The sequence below is a fragment of the Dermacentor albipictus genome, chromosome 3 (assembly GCF_038994185.2).
Source record: "Dermacentor albipictus isolate Rhodes 1998 colony chromosome 3, USDA_Dalb.pri_finalv2, whole genome shotgun sequence".
In the NCBI taxonomy this organism is placed as follows: domain Eukaryota; kingdom Metazoa; phylum Arthropoda; class Arachnida; order Ixodida; family Ixodidae; genus Dermacentor; species Dermacentor albipictus.
The window spans coordinates 4,926,435-4,947,108 of record NC_091823.1 but is presented as its reverse complement, the minus strand read 5'-3'; the positions used below and the strand labels follow the sequence as shown (position 1 = coordinate 4,947,108).

The following is a 20,674-nucleotide window of genomic DNA, read 5'->3' as shown; positions in this document are numbered from 1 at the left end:
TGAAATAACCTAGGTTGGCTATTCACACAAGGTTAACCCTTACTGCCTGGAAATATTGGAAGTAAGGGAAGCCAGGAGAAGACAGGAAAAAGGGAAAGTGAGAGAAAGACGAAGGTTGGAGGGAGAGAGAGAGACAGGAAAGGGGAACTACCGATTTCCCCCAGGGGGTGCTGTCTACGTGAAGCCGAGGACAAAGGGGTGTGTTGCCGCCGCTGAGGGGCCGTAATGGTCCAAACACCTGGCATTGGCTCAACCCCATGGATCCCCTTTTCCCCGGACACGGCTAAGCCACGCACGGTTAGACGTAGGAGGGTCCAACCCTTGTGTGCTCGGGTACGTGGTGTCGCAACACACCAAACGCCTGCTGACACAGACGCCCCTGCGGGAGGAATAGGCAATTGAACCTAGCCCAACGTAAATCAATGAGAGTTTCTCACAGTCGATCCCCTTGTCCTACTTATTTCCTTAATGAACGAGAAGGGGGTTAACTGAGGGGCCCAATTTTTGTTAATGATATCATAGGAAGCCAATGAACAAGGACACCAGGAGAGCACAGGGGAAATTACTTGTAGTGACTGAGTGAAATAAATTATAAATTAATGGAATTGAAAGTGCATGAAAATACATTTCGAAATTGCCTGTCGACTCCATTATACCTAAAGTCAATGGCATGCTTAGTTTTCTAAAACAAAATTTTTCAGTTGCTACTACCGCACATAGAAGACAACTATACATCACTTATGCTTGCTCCAACATCGAATACACCTCATCATCTCACATTACATTATTCAATAATCTTGAAGCTGCACAGAATCACTCAGCTCATTATGTTGAACTATCATTGCACTGACTGCTAGTGTAACCAGCCTGAAATCCAGTCAAAACTATTCTTTGCTCGCAACTCAACGAAAACTGTCGCGACTCTGTCTCTTTTACAAAATGTATCCCAATAATCACCTATTCAATTCACACTGCATCAGAAAAGCTTCCTTTGTTTCACCGAGTGTAGACCATGTGCTCAAAGCTTGCATTTTGCATCACAACACTGTTGCATATTCCCAGTCCTTCATTTCTCAAACATGTCACAACTGAAACCACCTTATTTTCTGTGCGTGTTTATATCGGTTCAGTTTACTTATTCTATTGCTTGCTCTAACCTTTTTCTGTATGCGTAATACACTACTATAATACACAATGCAGTTGCATGAAAAACTTAAATGATGAGATTATTGTTTATTTGCTTGTTGTGTTCTCCTGCATTATTTTGTACTTTTTTTTTAAATGTGGAATTAGAGCCCCTCCTCTCTCTCTGATGGAATTGATGCCCTGAGGGTACAATAAATAAATAAATAAATAAATAAATAAATAAATAAATAAATAAATAAATATTCAGGCACAGTCGGACCTTATTCATCTTGACTAAAAATTAGCCGACATACGAGAAATTTTTGCACAATTGCTATGCGCCAGTCTGTACTTCTGCAATAGGGCTTGCCTGGAAGCGGTCGCAGAGGGTGGCCACGTAGGTGGTTGCCAGCACAGCAGCAAACATGACACCCATAGTGGCCAGGCATGAGGCTCCCAAGTAGTGCCACAGTAGCACGAGGGTAAGAGCAATTCGCAGTGGCACCGTCCACACCTGGGTGCTCAGCGTCAGGAACGAGCTCACCTCCTCCACGTCGACCGACATAAGGTTCATCACGTCGCCTGCCATGTACTGCCGACGCGCACTCGGTGCCAGCCGGAACACCTGTCACAACAAGCCACAGATCACAACACTTATGACTGGGCATGCTGTAAAATTACTCGTTTCATTCAAAAGGACAGCTAATAAGCTGTGTCTTGATGTCACCTTCAGGTGTTGCTTGATTCTGGCATTATTTCAGCATTTAAAATTTCACTCATAGTATTAGCTTATGAGGGAAATTTATCTATGTTCAAATTCATTTGTTTAAATTGTTCCTTATCTCTTATAAAGCTACCAATTATCTACACTTATTATTATTATTATAATGATTAAACATCCTAACTTCGCAAATTATGCATTTTTGTGCTGATAAATGGCATTACACTTTTCACAATATGAAACATAGTTCCAGCGCACAATTGAACAAGGACGAGGAGAGAAAGACAACACGAACGCCGGTCAATCTAATCGGTCAATGCTAATCATAACCAACTAGCCCAGCTGTCCATACTTAGCACTTTTCACAAGACGGATCTGTGGTACTCGCCAAAGAATGCTTAAGCATTCAAAATGGTGCTTAGCTGACGACTTGTAGAAGCTTTTTCAACCGGAGCAAAACATGCCAGCATATTACATGCTCAACTCAAGCCAGACTTCACACCTCCACAGACCAGCACGAACTCCGAATACTCAAACCTCTGAACAAACTTCTGCAGGATGCAACAAATGCACAGCAACAAAACAACCACATGGGATGCAGCGAACGCAACTAGAAGTGCTGCAAGTAGCGTGAGTCGATTGCAGCACCATTAGTTCTCGCGTCCGCCATAGGGCCCATGTTTTCAGTGGAGCTGTGAAACCGAGTTGGTTCTAATAACGTTGACCACAACTACTGCACATGCGTGCACTTTCCGGAAGTTCCCTTGATGCCATATTACTTGTAGTACTCGGGAGGTAGTTGAACTCGGCAGGAAGGCCCTAAACAATGTTTATCCTCATCACCTCTTCACTAACTGATGTTTCCTGAAAGCAACAGTGGACAGCTTGAAAGAGTGTCCACCGTTGCTATTCATCGCATATTCAGCGATTAGACTTTCACCCAGGGCAGGTGGTGGGCGAAAAAGGTTACTTTCTCGATGTGTACGGTATGTTTCAATTTTCGAAAGCTTGCATCTGCAAACACGCACTGCTATGCAAAGCAGTGTTACACATTCTTTTTTTTTTTTTACTTGCAGTAGAAACCATCAAGGGGGTATATTGCTGCTCTCAAAAGGTGCTCTGCATTAATTTTCAAGCTTCAAATTTTCAAATTATGACCCTTTGAGCGTGTGTTCACATTTATGAACCTTTGAGCGAGTGTTCACATTTCAGCAATGCCTCGACTGAGGCAATGATATGTGCGCATATTGCAATACCAGCGTGATTTGAAATTTCTTGAAGGACGTTTATTTGCTTGTAAGAACATGTTTTTGCAATTCTTATTATCAGAGACACTATGCGGCATTTGGAAGTGACAAGCTTTATGGCAAATTTGACTCATTGTTTCCGAGTGCTCTGAGAGCTGAGTGAAACAACAACGAAGTTGTCTTCCACAGTTTTTGTTACAACGCACTTGCTGTATTGACAAAGCTTAGTCAATTTCTTAAATGACCCTTAAGGTGTGTAAGAGTGGTCTGAAATGACCACTCGAATGTAAGATTTGCAGAATGTTGTATTTATATGCCAGTTCCAACTATGTGAAATAGTGGTAGCGCTTTCTTCTACACTTTTTTTTCACTGCAGAAAGTGTGGGAATACAAGTGAATTAAATGCTTTGTTCATTAATGTACAAGCCCGAAGTTGTTAATTATTTGCTGTCAGAGCAGTTATGATTTATGTCGCAAGATGTGCTCGCTAATATGCACTTGTCATTCTGTAGTCAAGGTACTACCAATTAACTATGCCAGGAGTAAAAGAAAACAGTGTTATCAAGCCATCTATACTATTTTAGTATATTTCCTACAGTCAGAAATGCGGTTAGCGCAGTCTAGCAGCAAATGAGTGTAGGAAGCTGGACCAGGCAACATGTGTTCATTCTTGTTGATGACGACCGTGTGAGTAGCGCTTCAGATTATGATGCTCGCGTGTCTTGAATATCTGAATATTATCTGGTATTGCTCGATTTCGCTACCGCATCTTTCACTTGAAAATACTGCTAAGAATTCACTGAACATGGTGGATGAAGAGCAGCCAAGCACATCACCGAAACTTTTTTATTTATTCATTTATTTACATACTCTCTGGGCCTTAGGCATTATAAAGGGGAGTGGTATTACAAAACATTGCAAAAAATATCAGCAGAGTACAGTGATTTTCGTTATTACACAATAAGGTTGCTCAGTGTTATACAATGTTAGCTAAGGGTTCACGAAAGTTTATTTGTTAGAGATGGCCACAATTTCTGCAGGATGGTGGTCCTAATCCAGGGATGCACGCGGAACAAAATACTGAAAATATACTTTCTCTTGCATGGTTGAATTCTGAGTTAGTACTGATGATCGATGTGGTGTGACATGTTTTGTGGATAAGTAATTAGGGCATCATGAAGGGTGCTATGATGGCATAGCTTGTGAAATAAGCACAGTTGTGCAACGTTACGGCATTATGCTAGAGAAGGAAGGGAGAGGTTAGCTTTCATGGAAGTTATACTAGCAGTTCGGTTATAGTAAAAAAATAAATAAGACCAACTGACTTTTTTTCCCACTAATTATAATGATGTAATTTGATTGTTGTAGAAAGTGTCCAAGACTGCTGATACAAATTCCAGTTTAGAACAAACTAACACTGTTAATATGTTCTGTATGCCTAGCCCATATGAGGTTAAAGGTGATGTGAATTCCTAGATATTATTATGAATTCACAGCGTCCAAAGCTGTGTTGCTGAAGTAGTATTCAGAAGGGTTGGTAGCAGTTCCAGATATGCTTGTAACTTTACATTTGTTAATATTTAATTCTATTAGCCAGCTGTTACACCACTCAGATACCACATTTCAATGAATTTGAAGGGCACTAGTGTCAGTCGTATTTTAAATTTCTCGCGATATAACACAATCGTCAGCAAACAAGTGAATGCTAGAAGACAATGAGGAGGAAAGGTCATTAATACAAATCAAGAATAAAAGTGGCCTGAGAACGGATCTTTATGGCACCCCTGATTCTACTTTGATCAGTGGCGAGTTACAGCCATTTGCAGTTACAAATTGTGAACAGTTAGTAAGAAAAAACTCAATCCATTTTACAACTTCACAGTCAAGTTTTATTAGACTAAGCTTATACAGAAGTAGTCTGTGACATACTTTGTCAAATGCCTTGCTAAAATCTAAGAAGATGCAGTCGGCACAAGATGACCGGACAAGGATACAATGAAGATGGTGAATAAGAAGGAACTAGTTGTGTATCACATGAGAATATTTTTCTAAAACCACTTTGGGCAGCTGTGAGGAAGGGGTTTGCTTCAAGGAAAGAGATCAGGTGTGAAAAAATAACGTGTTCGAGTAATTTCAACAGGTACTGGTTAGCAAAATGGGGTGGTAATTTAAAGGTGAATTGTTGGCTAAGCAATTGTTGGCTAAGGGACCCTCCTGAGGACCACACCTGCGAACCAGAGTGTGCCCTGTGCGAGGGGGCTCATCCCACGGCGACATCGGAGTGCACCAAGAAACTCAAACGGGTCCCTCAAAGTGGCAGGCCACAACTGTTGCAACATCTACGCTGACCACAAACCAATGAGATCCTCAAGAGACGCTGGTTCAGCACGGACCGTCAGGGCTCTGCATCGCCAGATGGGGCCCGTTCCAGGTCCCGATCCAGGTCCTGATCCAGTTCCCGATCCAGTTTCCTATCCAGGTCTAGCTCCCGAGACCGCTCCAACTCCAGGGAAAATGGCTAAGAGGGGGGCCAAACAACAAAACAACAGCAGAAGAGCAAGAAGAAGCAGAACAAGAAAGGCAAAAACAAGGTGAGCTGGGCAGCAATTGCCTCCCAACCCCTATACCAAACAACACAGCTCTTATGCCTAGATTGCGAACTAGAGCTAATGCGAGTGCGAATAGGAGACCTAGAAAAAGAAAATAGGCAATTGAAAAAGCAACACACGCTGCAACCACAACAAGAACCTAAACCAGTCCAGACAGGACAGAAAAGACAAAAACTACCGAATTTAGAAGGCGACCCCATAATTACCTTGTCGATATTGAAAGAAACCATAAAAGAAGTTATACCCATAATCATAGAGCAAGTGATGATACAGGTAGATCAAAAACTAGTTCTGGACAAGAAAATCCAGGAACAACAAATAGAATTCACGAAAGCGTTGCGAAAACATGCCACAGGCAGCTGCATAAGAGAAAAAGCAGAAAAAGTATACAACAGGCCAGGCCCATCGGCCATGACCCAGGCGACATACAATGCCTAAACATCAAAAACCCACTTCCAAAAAGTGCGAAATATGTCAGTGGAACTGCCGCGGGTTCTGGCATAAAATGGGACAACTGTCGCAGCTGGCAATGACACAAAAAGGTCACTAGCTATCATTGCATTACAAGAAGCTGGAACAAACCCAAAATTACAGGGATACGAAACCTTCAATACTAAAGGTTAAAACTGGAAGCTCGCAACATTGGACTAGAAAGTCACGGCAATATGTCACAAATCCATAGAAGGAACGGACATTCCACATATAAAGGCACCAGAGGAAAGAGTGCCTTCATAATTAATGTCTACAGCTCCCCCAAGTCAGAAAAGAGCAACGTTCGACAAATTATTTCAAGACACAGCAAAAATGGCGAAGGGGAGAACTCTAGTGATAGTCGGGGATTTTAACGCCAGGCACTCAAGCTGGAGGTATCCAACCCACAGCAATAAAGGCAAAAATATCTCAGGACAAATAGAAGCACTCGGCATGACACTTCTAACAGACCCTGCAATGCCAACAAGAACAGGAAATAGTATCTCCGCAGACACAAGTCCAGATTTAACAATAACCAAAAATTGTCCAAATGCAGAGTTGTGCAACACCCTCCAAAATCTAGGAAGTGACCATTGCATTATAAGCACCACAATCCGCATGGCTCTAATCCGCAAACAAATAGGTACAGCTAAAATAACAGACTCGTGAGCTTAGAGAGAATCGCTTAAAGAACAAACCACCGACATAAATGATTTAGATAATTGGTGCAAACACATACAAAATATAAAGCAGAAACATACCAAAACTGTCACCAGGACAGACAGAACACCTGAAGTGGACCCTCACCTACTCCACCTGTAGGATGCAAGACGAAGCCTGATCAAAAGATGGAAGCGACAGAAATGCAACCGCAAACTCAAAATGAAAATCAAAGAAATAACACAGCAGGCCAAGGAATACGCTAATCAACCTGCAACATCCAACTGGGAACGCTTCTGTGGATCACTTAATGGAACCCTAGGGATGGCAAGAACGTGGAACATCCTCAGAGGAATGATTGACCTGCTCAAAACCAAACGTGAAGGACAAAAGAACTTGGAGAGATTGCTACACTCGTACCCAGGCACAAAAGAACTCCTTCAAGCAGTCCATAGCAAATGCTTCAGTGACAAAGCCCCGATGGCCCCATACCAAGCTGATCACACCAGACACCCAAACCCAGAAATGGATGAACTCTTCACGGTGGCAGAAGTTAGAGCAGCAATCACCAGTACAAAACGGAACACAGTGGCAGGGGCGGACCAAATATCAAATGCCATGATTAGAAACATGAATGATGAAGCCATAACAGCCCTTACGAACTTCATAAATGACCACTGGGTCAAAGGAACAATACCACAGCAATGGAAACGCACTGTAATAATCATGATTCCAAAACCAGGGAAGAAATTTACTTTACAAAAACCTTAGGCCCATCTCTCTTTCATCATGTCAAGGAAAGGTGTTCGAAAGATTAATAAACACCAGACTCCAACGTCATCTTGATGAAAACAACTTAATGCCTGAAACCATGTCTGGCTTCAGATCACATCTTTCAACACAGGACACACTTTTGCTTTTAAAAAAAAAGTATTGACGAACATCCCCAAGGCAGGAGAACACATTGTCATGGCTGTCGACATAAAAGGGGCCTTTGACAATGTAAGTCACAGAGGGATATTGGATGGACTTGCAGAGACCAGCTGCGGTCAAAGGATGTACCAGTACATCCGAAGCTTCCTCAACCAGAGAAGAGCAGGTATCAAAGTAGGAAATGATGAACCTGAAGTCATCCATCCTCCTAACAAAGGACTGCTACAGGGTGCAGTGATATCACCTACACTCTTCAATATAGCCATGATTGGACTAGCTAAAAAACTCCAAGAAATTCCCGACATCTGTCATTCCCTATACGCAGATGATATAAATAACGATATGGATAAGCAAGGACAACTTGGGAGAGAAGGAGGAGAAGCTTCAACGGGCAGCCAGTATAATAGAAAACTATACCCAACAAAGAGGACTCCAGTGCTTGGCGGAGAAATCAGAACTCATTCGGTTCACAAACAAAAAACAAAGAACTGACCTGAAACTCAAACTCGAGATCAGGCAGGAAGGGAAAATTCTTCCTGAGAGGTCAATAGTAAGAGTGTTGGGGATGTGGCTGCAATCGAATGTCAGATGTTTCCACATTTTAAACGTGATCACAAAAACAACGCAACAGATTAACTGGATGATAGCCCGTGTGGATCATAATCGGACAGGGATGGGGGAACAAGACACCCTCAGACTGCTGAAAAGCCTGGTCATAAACAGACTAATGTACTTCCTACCTTACCATACCATGAACAGGGAGGAAGAAGAAAAGGTTGATCAAATAATAAGGATGGCATATAAGACAGCACTGAGGCTGCCACGCAGCACTTCAAATGAGAAGCTTCTAGCCCTCGGCCTCCATAATACATTTCATGAGCTGGCTGAGGCCTAACTCATAGCGCAGAGGAGTCGATTGGTGCAAACGACAGTCGGCAGAGCTCTTCTTCAAAGAGACAGCCTTGGAGAAGGCATCCAAATATACCAAAACGCCAAACACCCTGCCAGATTAGAGATTTGTGTGGGGTATCGCCAATACCACAAAACATGGATCCGACATCACACGAAGGAAGGAAAAAAGCTAGAGCAGAATACATAGACAAAACAACAAAATACTTGGACACTGCAAGATTCATGGATGCTTCACCATATCGGGCCAACGGAAAAAATATGGTGGCAGTTGTCGTAAACTGTAAAGGTAAAATCACAGCTTGCATTTCGGTTTCCCGAGCAACACTCATAGAAGCCGAAGAGATAGCCATCGCCTTAGCTATAAGAGAAGGCATACAGCGCAATGCTCCACTGACAATAATCACAGATTCTCAGGCCGCATGTAGGAACTATCAGAGGGGACAAATCGGTGTGAGGGCACACCGGATACTTACCAAAATCAGCAGAAAACTTAACGTCAGACATATCCAAACAATAACATGGGCTTTGGGACACGAGGGTGTTACTGGGAACCTCCATGCATATGAGGTGGCTTGGGGTTTCACTAATTGCCGAGCTGCCCATGGCAACATCGTGGAGGACCCGACACCCATGGATCCAAGTTATTATGCAATCTTGCAATACTACAGGGAATTGAGAAGGCTCTGCCCAGGACCGCATGGGAACCTTTCAGCTGTGGACTCAGTGACGTTACGTAGCCTCCAAATGGACACATATACAAATCTTCATAAATTGCACATATACTACCCAACAGCATACAAGGACATATGCCCGTGGAGTGGGAGCACACCGACACTCTAGCACATCACATGGGAATGCACGGCTCACACCAAAGAGCAAAAAGACAATAATACGAGAGTGAGGTGGGAGGCATTGCTATCCAGCTCTGCCCTTGGGGGTCAGTTCATGCTGCTCTGGAGGGCAGAAAGGATGGCGAGGGCCAACAGTGCCTTGGAATAGGGGCCCGACTACACGGCTTTACCCCGTTTTAGGAGCAACAAAGTCCTTTCTACAAATAAATTTTTTGTCTTTTTCTTCCTGTTACTCGATTTGTAGATTGGAACCACCATCTCAATTTTCCATTAAATTTGGAGATCACATGCGTGTAACGATTGCTGAAATACCTTCGCTAATATCATTGAAGAAACATGTTCAGTACTTTGGATAAACTTGCTGCTGACATTGTCACATCCAGGAGAGGAATTATATGGTAATAAGTCAATTAGGTTAGTGATGCTAGGAACGTCTAAAAACACTGGTGTCATTGGAATGTAGTCTTCGTGCTTTGCTCTTGGTAAATACGTGCTGGAAGAAGTGGAAAAGTGGTCAGTGAATGCGTCACTAAGAAATGTAACACACACATTAGCAGGAAGGATTTCACTGGATGAATTTTCTGAAGTTATTGTGTGATAAGGTGTTGGATTGTGATTATTTGCCAGGATTTCTTGATGTTAGTGTTTAGTATGATAATAGAAATTAGAAATAGATAATAGAAATTAAATTAAATAATAGAAATAGTATGATAATAGAAATTGATCTTTCACAGCTTTTAGTGTTGATACGTATGTGTCGGATACATATTTGTAGGCTTCCCAGCGTGCAACTGAATTTGAAAACTTCCCTAGGCGATAAAGACACTTTTTTCTGTTAGATAAGTTCCTTAAGTCGGCAGTATACCATGCAGGTTGTGGATCTGAAGTGATGATAATGCAAGGAATGTGTTTTTCTGTTAGTTCATGAACTCTAGTTGTAAACATATCCCAGATAGTCCGCATTGAACAACAATCAATGTTCTTGAAGTGTCAACAAAAATGAAAAGTTCAGTATTAATAGCATCGAAATGAGCTTTCTTGTAGTTGCATATCGTTTTTTTATGTTTAGAGCAGTAATTGAAAAATTCAGCAAAGTGTAATCACTAATGCCCAGTAGGTATGAAACAGAAGTTGCTAGATCAGCATGTGTTGTTAAAGTTAGGTCAAGGATATTAGCAGTGTTAGTACAGGTTCTGGTAGGCTGTAACATTAACCGTGAAAGAAGAAAAAATCAAACATACATTAAAAAATTCATTAGCTTGTGAAAAGAATGGCATAAAACAAGGCAACATGATGCTTCACATTACAATTGGAAGATTGTAATCTCCTAATAAGAAAATAGGATATGAAGGAAAATGCGACGTTATTATATTAATGCTGTCATGTAATTCATTCACAAATGTACATGGTGAAGACGGTGAATGATAGCACGCACCATTAATAATTCTCATGTGACCCAGCGTTAGTAACGCCCACATTATTTCAAGGTTGGTATTGACCAGCATGTGTGAACATGTAATGTCCTTCGAAATGGCGAGAAGCATGCCATATCCACGATGCTCGGTATGATCACAGTGGTAAACGGCAAATTGATAAGCACTGTGAAAAATTTCATGATCCTGCATATGTGCCTACAGCCACATTTCGGTCAGGGCGATTATTTTGGCATAACCCATGTCAATTGCAGATGATAAGCTGTAAAACTAATTGTGAAGACTTCTCACGTTAGTAAATAGAACAGAAACTTGAGACTGTGGCAATTGCAGTATATGGCCACTGCCCCTCACTCGTTCCTTTCTTATCAATTATTCATAGTTTTGCGTCTTTTGCAACATAACCTGTGACACTGTGGCAATAATGCCGCAGTGCCATGTTCCATGCCTTGGTACTAGTCGACAATTCTCTTGCAAAATGTCGTAGGAGCTGCCAGTAGTATTTCAATAAATAAGTACAAAACAATAATTTATTTCCTGTCTATTTGTTAGGCTCATTTACTAGTGCTCAACACACATTCCTGAAGCCAGCTATTGTCTCTTTTCGATAGACTTTAAATCTTAAGAGGACAGACACTATAGGTTGGCAGCTCCGATCTAAACACACAGATGCAGTGAAATTTTTTCCCTACGGCAAAAACTCCACCAATTTTGATTAAATTTGTTGTGTTAAAAAAAAAAAGTCACAATCAGGTGACTTGAAGAAATGATTCTTTAATTAAGCTGTCAATCTTTCTTAAAGAATTCTTGAAATCGCACATTTGAAAAACCTAAAACGTCAATTTTACAACTTTGCAACTCAGTAATGAAAAATGTTACCACAATTCTCTAAACTGCATTTAATAAATCATCTAAAGCAGACAAAATCAAGGTGTCTACCAAGATGACATTTCCAAATTCACTGAGTTTTCCATGCTTTCCCTGAGTACCTTTGCAAAATTCCCTGAGTGACACAGATCTTTGTTTTATGTCAAGGCAGGTTGACACTATGTCGCCTGATGCTGTCATACTCTAGTAAGCATGCTAAAAAACGACTTAATCTAGCTTGAATAGTAAGGAGTATCAGTTATTTTATTTAAAAAATCTGAAGCGAGGGGTTAGTAAAATGCAGAGCGAATAAAATAACTTTGAAAAAAAAAGAAATGGTAGAACTCATTGCAAATTGAGTGGAACATTCTCAAATACGAATAAAAAAGAGATGCATACGTAAACAAATCTTTTCAAATATCCACTTCAGTCAGGAATTGTGATCGACTGTCGATACATGTGTGTGGAACATAGGTGGCGCTTGAGACTCCACTGAAAGCAAATCAAGGTGATAGAATGGCTCTTTGAGCATTTTATTATACAATACTTAAATATTGTAAAGTCAGTCATGCTACGTTTCTTGATAAAAAGGATTAAATCCACCGCTCGAATTACATGCACAAGTTTTTCCTTAGCCTAGAGCATTTCAAGAAAGAACAAAATATATAATTTCAAAGTTGCTACCGACATGCCCCACATCAAGTGTCACCTAAAACATAGTAGTGCCTTCATCAAAGCGATACTCTGTAATGATACATATCAAACAGAAGCAAAATGGAAATAATTTAGGTTACCAGAACGGCCAATTTGCCGTAAGCTTAATGTTCATGCCCTATTCCTTCCTACCACTGCACAGAAATGGCAAAAACATGTCGCGTCTACAAATGTGGCCGCCGTGACTGACGGTGATACGAGCTACATTTATCAATTTATAACAAGCTCGTAGGTGTGAAGCTCGAACTTTGTCAGAAATGAGATTCTCAACAGCTGGTGTGTCAACCTCATCACTCCTGACATACTCTCAGCCCATACACACTGCCTCAGTGTTGCATTTCACTGCTTTAGCGAGTGAAATGCAACACTGAGGCATCAGTTTGGATGAGGAACACCTGCATTCCAGCGTCAGCCAACACTTTGTTTGGGCCATTTGAAACAGCCTCTTCGTCAGCTGTAAAGTCAACGTCCGATTTTTTGGAATCCCTAAGGGCCGCAAAAACCTCAATAAAATCGGGCAGTCCGAAAAAATGAATGCATGTCTTTTACTGCCATTAAAGGCTCAAATAGCCACAGGCAAATCCAAAAAGGCCTACCAGCATGCTTATTAGGCATATCGGTTCCTGTACTGTGACAGGAGATGGCGGATGGACGCTTGTATAATTAAGGAATGGTGCAGCAGTGGCCTAGAGGTAGAGCATCTGCCTCGCGTGCAAGAGGACCATGGTTCGAATTTCCGTGCCGGGCAATTTTTCACTGGATTTAAAAAAATAATAAAATCCATGTGTTGATAAAATTGCATAAACAGGCCTGGAGTGCAGCCTGATCTCAGTGAGGAGAACCGGTAATGCACTCCCTCAGCAGAACAGGATTGGGTACCTTGGTGCAGTACTTGGCCACAACCTCCTATATGAATACAACAATCAAACCCCGACCCTCAGTCCCCAGCAGCTGCGAAGCAACTGACCAAGGCGGCGGTCAGACCTGTGATGCAGCAGAGGGTACCGGAATCTCGGAAGAACACTAACATAATTCTAATCCATAAGAAAGGGGACGCCAAAGACTTGAAAAATTATAGACCGATCGGCTTACTGTCAGTTGCTTACAAACTATTTACTAAGGTAATCGCAAATAGAATCAGGAACACCTTAGACTTCTGACAAGCAAAGGACCAGGCAGGATTCCGTAAAGGCTACTCAACAATAGACCATATTCACACTATCAATCAGGTGATAGAGAAATGTGCGGAATATAACCGACCCTTATATATAGCTTTCATTGATTACAAGAAAGCGTTTGATTCAGTCGAAACCTCAGCAGTTATGCAGGCATTACGGATTCATGGTGTAGACGAGCCGTGTGTAAAAATACTGAAAGATATCTATAGCGGCTCCACAGCCACCGTAGTCCTCCATAAAGAAAGCAACAAAATCCCATTAAAGAAAGGCGTCAGGCAGGGAGATACGATCTCTCCAATGCTATTCACAGCATGTTTACAGGAGGGATTTAGAGACCTGGATTGGGAAGAAATGGGGATAGGAGTAAATGGAGAAGACCTTAGTAACTTGCGATTCACTGATGATATTGCCTTGCTTAGGAACTCAGGGGACCATTATCAATGCATGCTCACTGACCTGGAGAGGGAAAGCAGAAGGGTGGGTCTAAGAATTAATTTGCAGAAAACTAAAGTAATGTTTAAAAGTCTCGGAAGAGGACAGCAGTTTACGATAGGTAGCAAGGCACTGGAAGTGGTAAGGGAATACATCTACTTAGGGCAGGTAGTGACCGTGCATCGGGATCATGAGACTGAAATATTCAGAAGAATAAGAATGGGCTGGGGTGCGTTCGGCAGGCATTCTCAGATCATGAACAGCACGTTGCCACTATCCCTCAAGAGAAAAGTTTATAACAGCTGTGTCTGACCCGTACTCACGTACGAGGAAGGAACCTGGACGCTTACGAAAAGGGTTCTACTTAAATTGAGGATGACGCAATGAGCTATGGAAAGACGAATGATAGGTGTAACGTTAAGGGATAAGAAAAGAGCAGATTGGGTGAGGGAACAAACGCAAGTTAATATCTTAGTTGAAATCAAGAAAAAGAAATCAATATGGGAAGGACACGTAATGAGGAGGGAAGATAACCGATGGTCATTAAGAGTTACAGAATGGATTCCAAGGGAAGGGAAGTGTAGCAGAGGGCGGCAGAAAGTTAGGTGGGTGGATGAGATTAAGAAGTTTGCAGAGACAACATGGCCACAATTAGTACATGACCGGGGTAGTTGGAGAAGTATGGGAGAGGCCTTTGCCCTGCAGTGGGCGTAACCAGGCTGATGATGATGACTGTGTCCCGTGACAATTGCCCCTTCCCACGCTTGTTATGCTTCACCATGTTTTGAGGCAAAGCTGACTTTTGGGAACCGGCAGTATGCAACGCGCCGTACTTTCCGAGCTCCAAAGCCAATCGCGAGGACCACAAAGACGAAGTTGGTACCATTGCTTACAGCGGCGAATACTTTAGATGAAAAACACATGCCGACTGGCAAAAAGCTTAATAACGAACGTTGAGGCAGCTAGGCCTAGCGTTTACCCCGGTGGCGAGGTAATCAAAACGGCGACAGTGGTAGCTTTGATTATTGCCGTTTCAGACTTGTGGTCACGGCAAAAAGTCCGGAAAATAAGACGGTGAAGGGCTCTTGCGTCCGAAAGTTTAGACGGTCTTAGATATTGACTCTATGTGGTATGTGATGGTGCCACGGAGCCGTCAGGCATCCGGAAAGTTGGCAGCTGACGACACGGCATCACAAGATGATTCGATATGATTGCTCTCTGTACGTGAGCCAGCATTACTGCGATTTTCGTTCCCTATCAATAAAATTACAGCTAAGTTTCCCTGATTGAAGCACAAATTCCCTGCGTTTTCTCTGAGTATTTCCGGACAATTCAAAATCCCTGAGAATATCTGGTTTTCCCGGTTGGTAGACACACAAAAAATTGATGTGTTATACGATGCTCTAAAATATAGCACTAGTTAGTGAGTAGGGTTTTGGAATAACCCTTGTAAACGTTTAACAATTTTGCATACGCTGTAAATTATTACGTCAAACTTGTCTGCTTTACACGCTCAATAGACACAGTTGACAAAACTGCAATATCTGCGACAGAACTGTGATCTAAAACCTTTATGTGCTTTTAAAAGACTAATTTGTGAGAATTTTCTAAAACAATTATATGCCCTTGGTCAAAATTATATTCTCTTGGTCCCTAGAATTTAGCTTTCCCCATCAAATACAACAAATTTCATTGAAATGGGTCCAGTGGTTGTCTCATGAAAGCGCTTCTGCATTTTAGATGTATTTGAAAAGGAGGCATTAGAGTTGGCCCCAAGCTAAAGCTTCCTCTTAACTCTTTCCGTACCGCGCCCATTGGGCATCGTTAGCCAGCTAACTATGGTTTGAAACTTTCGAGACTTTCTATGCCGCTCATGGATACACTGCGCTATCAGACGTGAAGGAGGAGAACTATTTTTTTTTTGTTTTCTAAGCAGTTCGCTTCATTTTCCCCACCAGGTGTTAATTTTTGAACGTGCTCCAAAGCTTGGTGATCGTCAAAGCAGAAAGCAATAATGGCCGCCTCTGGGAGCTGTGCGCACGCTTCGAAAGATTGCAGATCTCGCAATTTCGATGCGTTTTCAGCTGACTGCATCCATGGATCGAGCAGCAGCGAGTCTGAGGATGCTACATTTTCGTCGGACTTTGACTCTGAGAGCGACGATGATGCAAGCCAGCCCAGAACATCGGCGGCCGCAGCCTGGCATGCCAAGCTCTAGTGCTTGCACTTAACTTCTTGTAGTGGTATACCTGTTCAATGAAAAATTTTGATTTCTTTTTGGAGACAGTGCTTATTAGACAGCAATACATTTTGTATATCTCATAGTTTTTGTTAAATTTCTTTCTTAGTTTATACCAGCGTGTCTTTACAAACTTTGTGCAATTTTATTCCACAATCTTGATTTGGGAAATTTATATATTTTTTTACGGCATATATCTTGTTCATAAAATTTTTATGCATGAAAAGTCCATTCATTCTGCCTTTTGTTTATGTATTACATAAAATAATGTGTGGAGTAGTTCGTTCAGAAAAAAAAAGAATGTGGCGTAATCTACAAAAAACACCTATTTTCCCCATGGTAGGTACAGAGTTAAGGGCTTCCTCTTAAGAGGAACGCAGCTTATGTCTATTCTATAAAAAGTATTGTGAACAGTTAATTTCTTTAATATACTGTCCCGATGTGCACCATTCAAAAGGCACTGCAAACGATTAAAGAGGCTCGGTGCATTCCGTGCTCTGTATGCATTTCGTACACTCTGCGTGTGCCAACGCTGCCGGAGTACTGCAACTACTGGCGTGCACTACTTCACAGGTGGTGTAGCGCAGCTAGCGGCGAGATCAGTCTGTTGGATATCGCTTCATTGTAAGATGCGCACACGCTCACTTGGAATATTCGCTCACTGTCATCAGGCTAAAATAAGGCCGTGTGTAGATTATCAACAGACCTAATCTTCCATTTGCACCTTCAATTGAAAGCACTACATTATTGCAATAATAATCCACCCAGAAAGCAAAAACTGTTTTTCTGCATTTCCTCAGTACATCATTCACCACAGGGAAGGGGAACCCAGATGCCCCTCAATGGCAGCATGGTCCTATGCAGTGGCACTGGAAATGATCTATACTTTCGATAACCCATGCAACAGGCCCTTTACTTTTTACAGCAATCAAGACATCGAAGTGCAGTCACAAGGCACACTATGGTGATGGAGGCAGTGGCAAGCTCTCTTTCATGTTTCTCAATCTAGCTGTTGCAAAGTGCCCAAAATTGTTCTGCGTGAAATGAAGCACTGAGTGCAGACAACATTTTGGGTGTACATTTTGGACCACTTTAAGGGAAACGCCCAGCTAGTAATAAATCCACTACAGCAGAAACATTTTCAGTTTACCGAGAGAATAGCTGATAGAATGTATTAGGCTAACTTATTTGCATTAATATATAAACTGCATGCCTTCATGCAGTAATTGTTAGTAAATACTTGTTGGGTATTCCCTTTAACAGTGGACCGTACTGTACATCATGCATAAGTTGGGCATATGCAGCTCAGAAACGAGTGCACGAAGCATATTCATGAAAGCGGCAGGCACAGAGTTGCCCACAGAATTTACTCAAATGAGATGGCAAAATTTGTGCATAGGTGGCCAGCCTGAAAGTTAATGTACACAGAAATGGTATGACACAATGGTGCCTAATCTGGCTCAGATACATCAAGACAGAGTGCAGATAACACAGCAAAGGTTTCTTCGACATACATGAATCTACATAAAAAGTAATATAAGTCATACAAATAATATGGCGCACAGGGCTCTTAAATTTCAGCCATTTTGCTATCAGCACAGCATGATAATGTACACACAGGTGCAATAAAGAAAAGAAGGTTGTTGTACCTTTCTGTACAGAGCAGCAACCAAAGCTGACTGAGCTCTGAAAGCTCCAAACTCTACGAAGTAGACAGCGTGGGCATCCAGCACACCACTCAGGAAGAGAAAGCCAGCATAGCCAAAGGCATACACATAGCCGTGCCATGTGTACTCTTTGCTCTGCACAAATGTCAAGATAAGGCTGCAAGGAATGAATGCACCAGCCATGAATACCATGCTCCAATATTATTTCCTACAGACATGAAAAATATTTAAGAACTTTGCAATTCACCAGCATTTTAAATCTAGGGAACCCATGGGGAAGTCGTGACCCAGTAAGTAGAGTACTCAGCTCGGCTGCAAGAGGTGCATGGTTCAATCCTCACTGCCCACCGTAACCTACCATAAGCCAGATACAGGCAGCCCAACGATAACCCACTGTAATTCAGGTACAAGCAGCCCACCTGCCTGAAGTCCCATTTTCCCCAGGTGCACTGCTTGAAAGAGGTTCACAGAGACTGCTATGCTTGCTGTACAACTAAAACAAACCAAGCAACACTCGGGTGTCGAAAGGTTGTGTACCCTTCAAAATGACGTCAAGCGTGCATTTTTACTTGAACCACATCACCAAGCTATATTTGCCCAAGCATGAAACATTTCACACATTTTTAAAATCTTGAGTCCTCTTATTTATCAGAAGTACTTACCCATCAACATCAATACTTTTTTCACTAATTCATCATCAACTTTCGAACACAATGATGTAGTTGCATTGGCTCTTCATACCGTGTAGAATTTTATTAAAAATTCAAAATAGGCACAGAATTGCCGTAACGCTGCATAATGAAATGCACCGTGAGAAAAAGTACTGGCCACCAATTGGCTAGAATAAAAAAAAAAAACGATTTCTTTTCAACCAACAAGGAGATCTTTAAGGCGCTCCCAAGGTATAGTAATTTTGCAGATTTTTTTCTCTCAACACAGACTTTGACCACCACTGCAATATTCAAATCGCTGTAAGAGACAGAAAAAGCCATTTCTTCGCAAAATATGTTATGAAGACAGATAATGCACTGAAGTGATTGGCCATGATATTTTAGAAGGTAATCGGAGAGGGCCAAGCGCAATGTTTGGGACGTATGGCGTGGAATGACTCTGTTGATGAACAACACAATCAATCTTAACTACCCTTTTCCTTTAGCTTGTTTGCCCTCTCTGCGTGAAACACAGGACATGCTTCTATAATGGAAATTTCAATGAACCTGTCCTTTCTAATGCTTACAGCAAATGACCGATTCAGTTTGCTGGTGCAACAGCAAGAAAATTTTAGGATAACCTGCAAAAAAGTTTTGATAAGCTCTAAATACTGTCACAGGAATTCTGCGTGCATGCTGTTGGGTGCTTTAATTTTCTAGTTTGCTAGTTTCTAATTTGCTAGTTTTTTCTTTAACAGTGTCCAAGTGTCTTATCTATTTTTTCCATTATTTACAGTTGGTTATTTACCTGTAAATGTTAAGGCCCTGTGTAGTGATGAAACATTAAATTCTACTTTAGAAGTTTTTGAGGTATATTTTCTAGACTTGTACAAAATTAGTTACATGTAATTAATTACTTGTAATCAATGACACTACTTTGTAATTTTCCAATTGATCAACATTTTTTTTTACTCAGTAACGATCACTGTAATTACTTTTTTCTGTAACCAATTATGTGTGACAAGTTACTTTATTGACTAGACAAGGTGTAACAGTCGCCACAGTTTTTAGCATTTGAAAATGGCAGGAGCAACAGTAGAACACCCGCAGTTGTGCCATGCAGCAGGCTTGTGACCGTGCATATTCAGCCAGGCTGATCTAGGTGCTCACTATTTATTCCATCATCTTAAGCCTCCATTAGATGGCCCAACAAATTGAAATGAATATTTTGAAAGGCAAATAAAAAAATAAAGAAGAGGAAGAACTGGCACTGTTATAGTATGATAGAGATGGCCACTTTGGACGTTCATGTCACAAAGACACCTAGAGACAATTTTCCCACCTTTTCAATGGCTCTACTGGAGCTGCCTTCTTTAAGCCCCAGACAATGAAAGCATTACGCTACTTCACGGACCAAAACCTGAGCATTGTGGCACTGACTAATGACAATCTTGTGTGCAAGGTGTTCATACATTACAGCACAGTTCTGTTCTCCGGCCTACACATCAAGTGAGTTTTTAATGTCGTGGCAAATTTCTCCAGAAGATGAGGGAAGTTGATCGAAGAAATTTTGAAAAGCAATTTTGTTAGTAAAGGTAAACCGTGCTTGAATGGCTGCGAAGAATGCACTGAAAGAGCCAGATCAATTTCTTCTATTTACTGCATCTTTGTAATGTTAATGAACGCTAGACAGGAAAGTACTGTATTTACTCGAATTTAATGCACACTTTTTCCAACAAAATGGATCTAAATATTGCATGCGTGTTAGAATCGAGCAGAACCCTATATCTGCATTACCATATCAAAAATGGCATTTCAAGATGGGCCCCTCGTAAGCGCTTCGAGCATAGCTGCAATAGCTTCCTCCATGTGCTGTAGTATGTGTGCTTAGGTTAGTCTTCTGTCTGTCTTCCCGTTTTCTGTGTTTGCTCCATTAGCCTGAAAATGCTGAGTGCGAAGACACAT

The 20,674-nt window shown here is 41.6% G+C and overlaps 1 protein-coding gene across 6 annotated transcripts in view; it reads right to left on the bottom strand.

Annotated features, from left to right (window-relative positions):
* LOC135920177 (multidrug resistance-associated protein 1-like) overlaps positions 1-20,674 on the bottom strand; it is a 220,990-nt gene that overhangs the window by 129,483 nt on the left and 70,833 nt on the right. For all 6 annotated transcript variants that reach the window (XM_065454324.1, XM_065454323.1, XM_065454319.1 and 3 more), the window contains 2 exons: positions 18,042-18,216; positions 1,496-1,750 (listed from right to left, as the gene is read on the bottom strand). In XM_065454324.1, the coding sequence (XP_065310396.1) occupies positions 1,496-1,750; positions 18,042-18,216 (430 nt within the window). The remainder of the gene's footprint in view (positions 1-1,495; positions 1,751-18,041; positions 18,217-20,674) is intronic.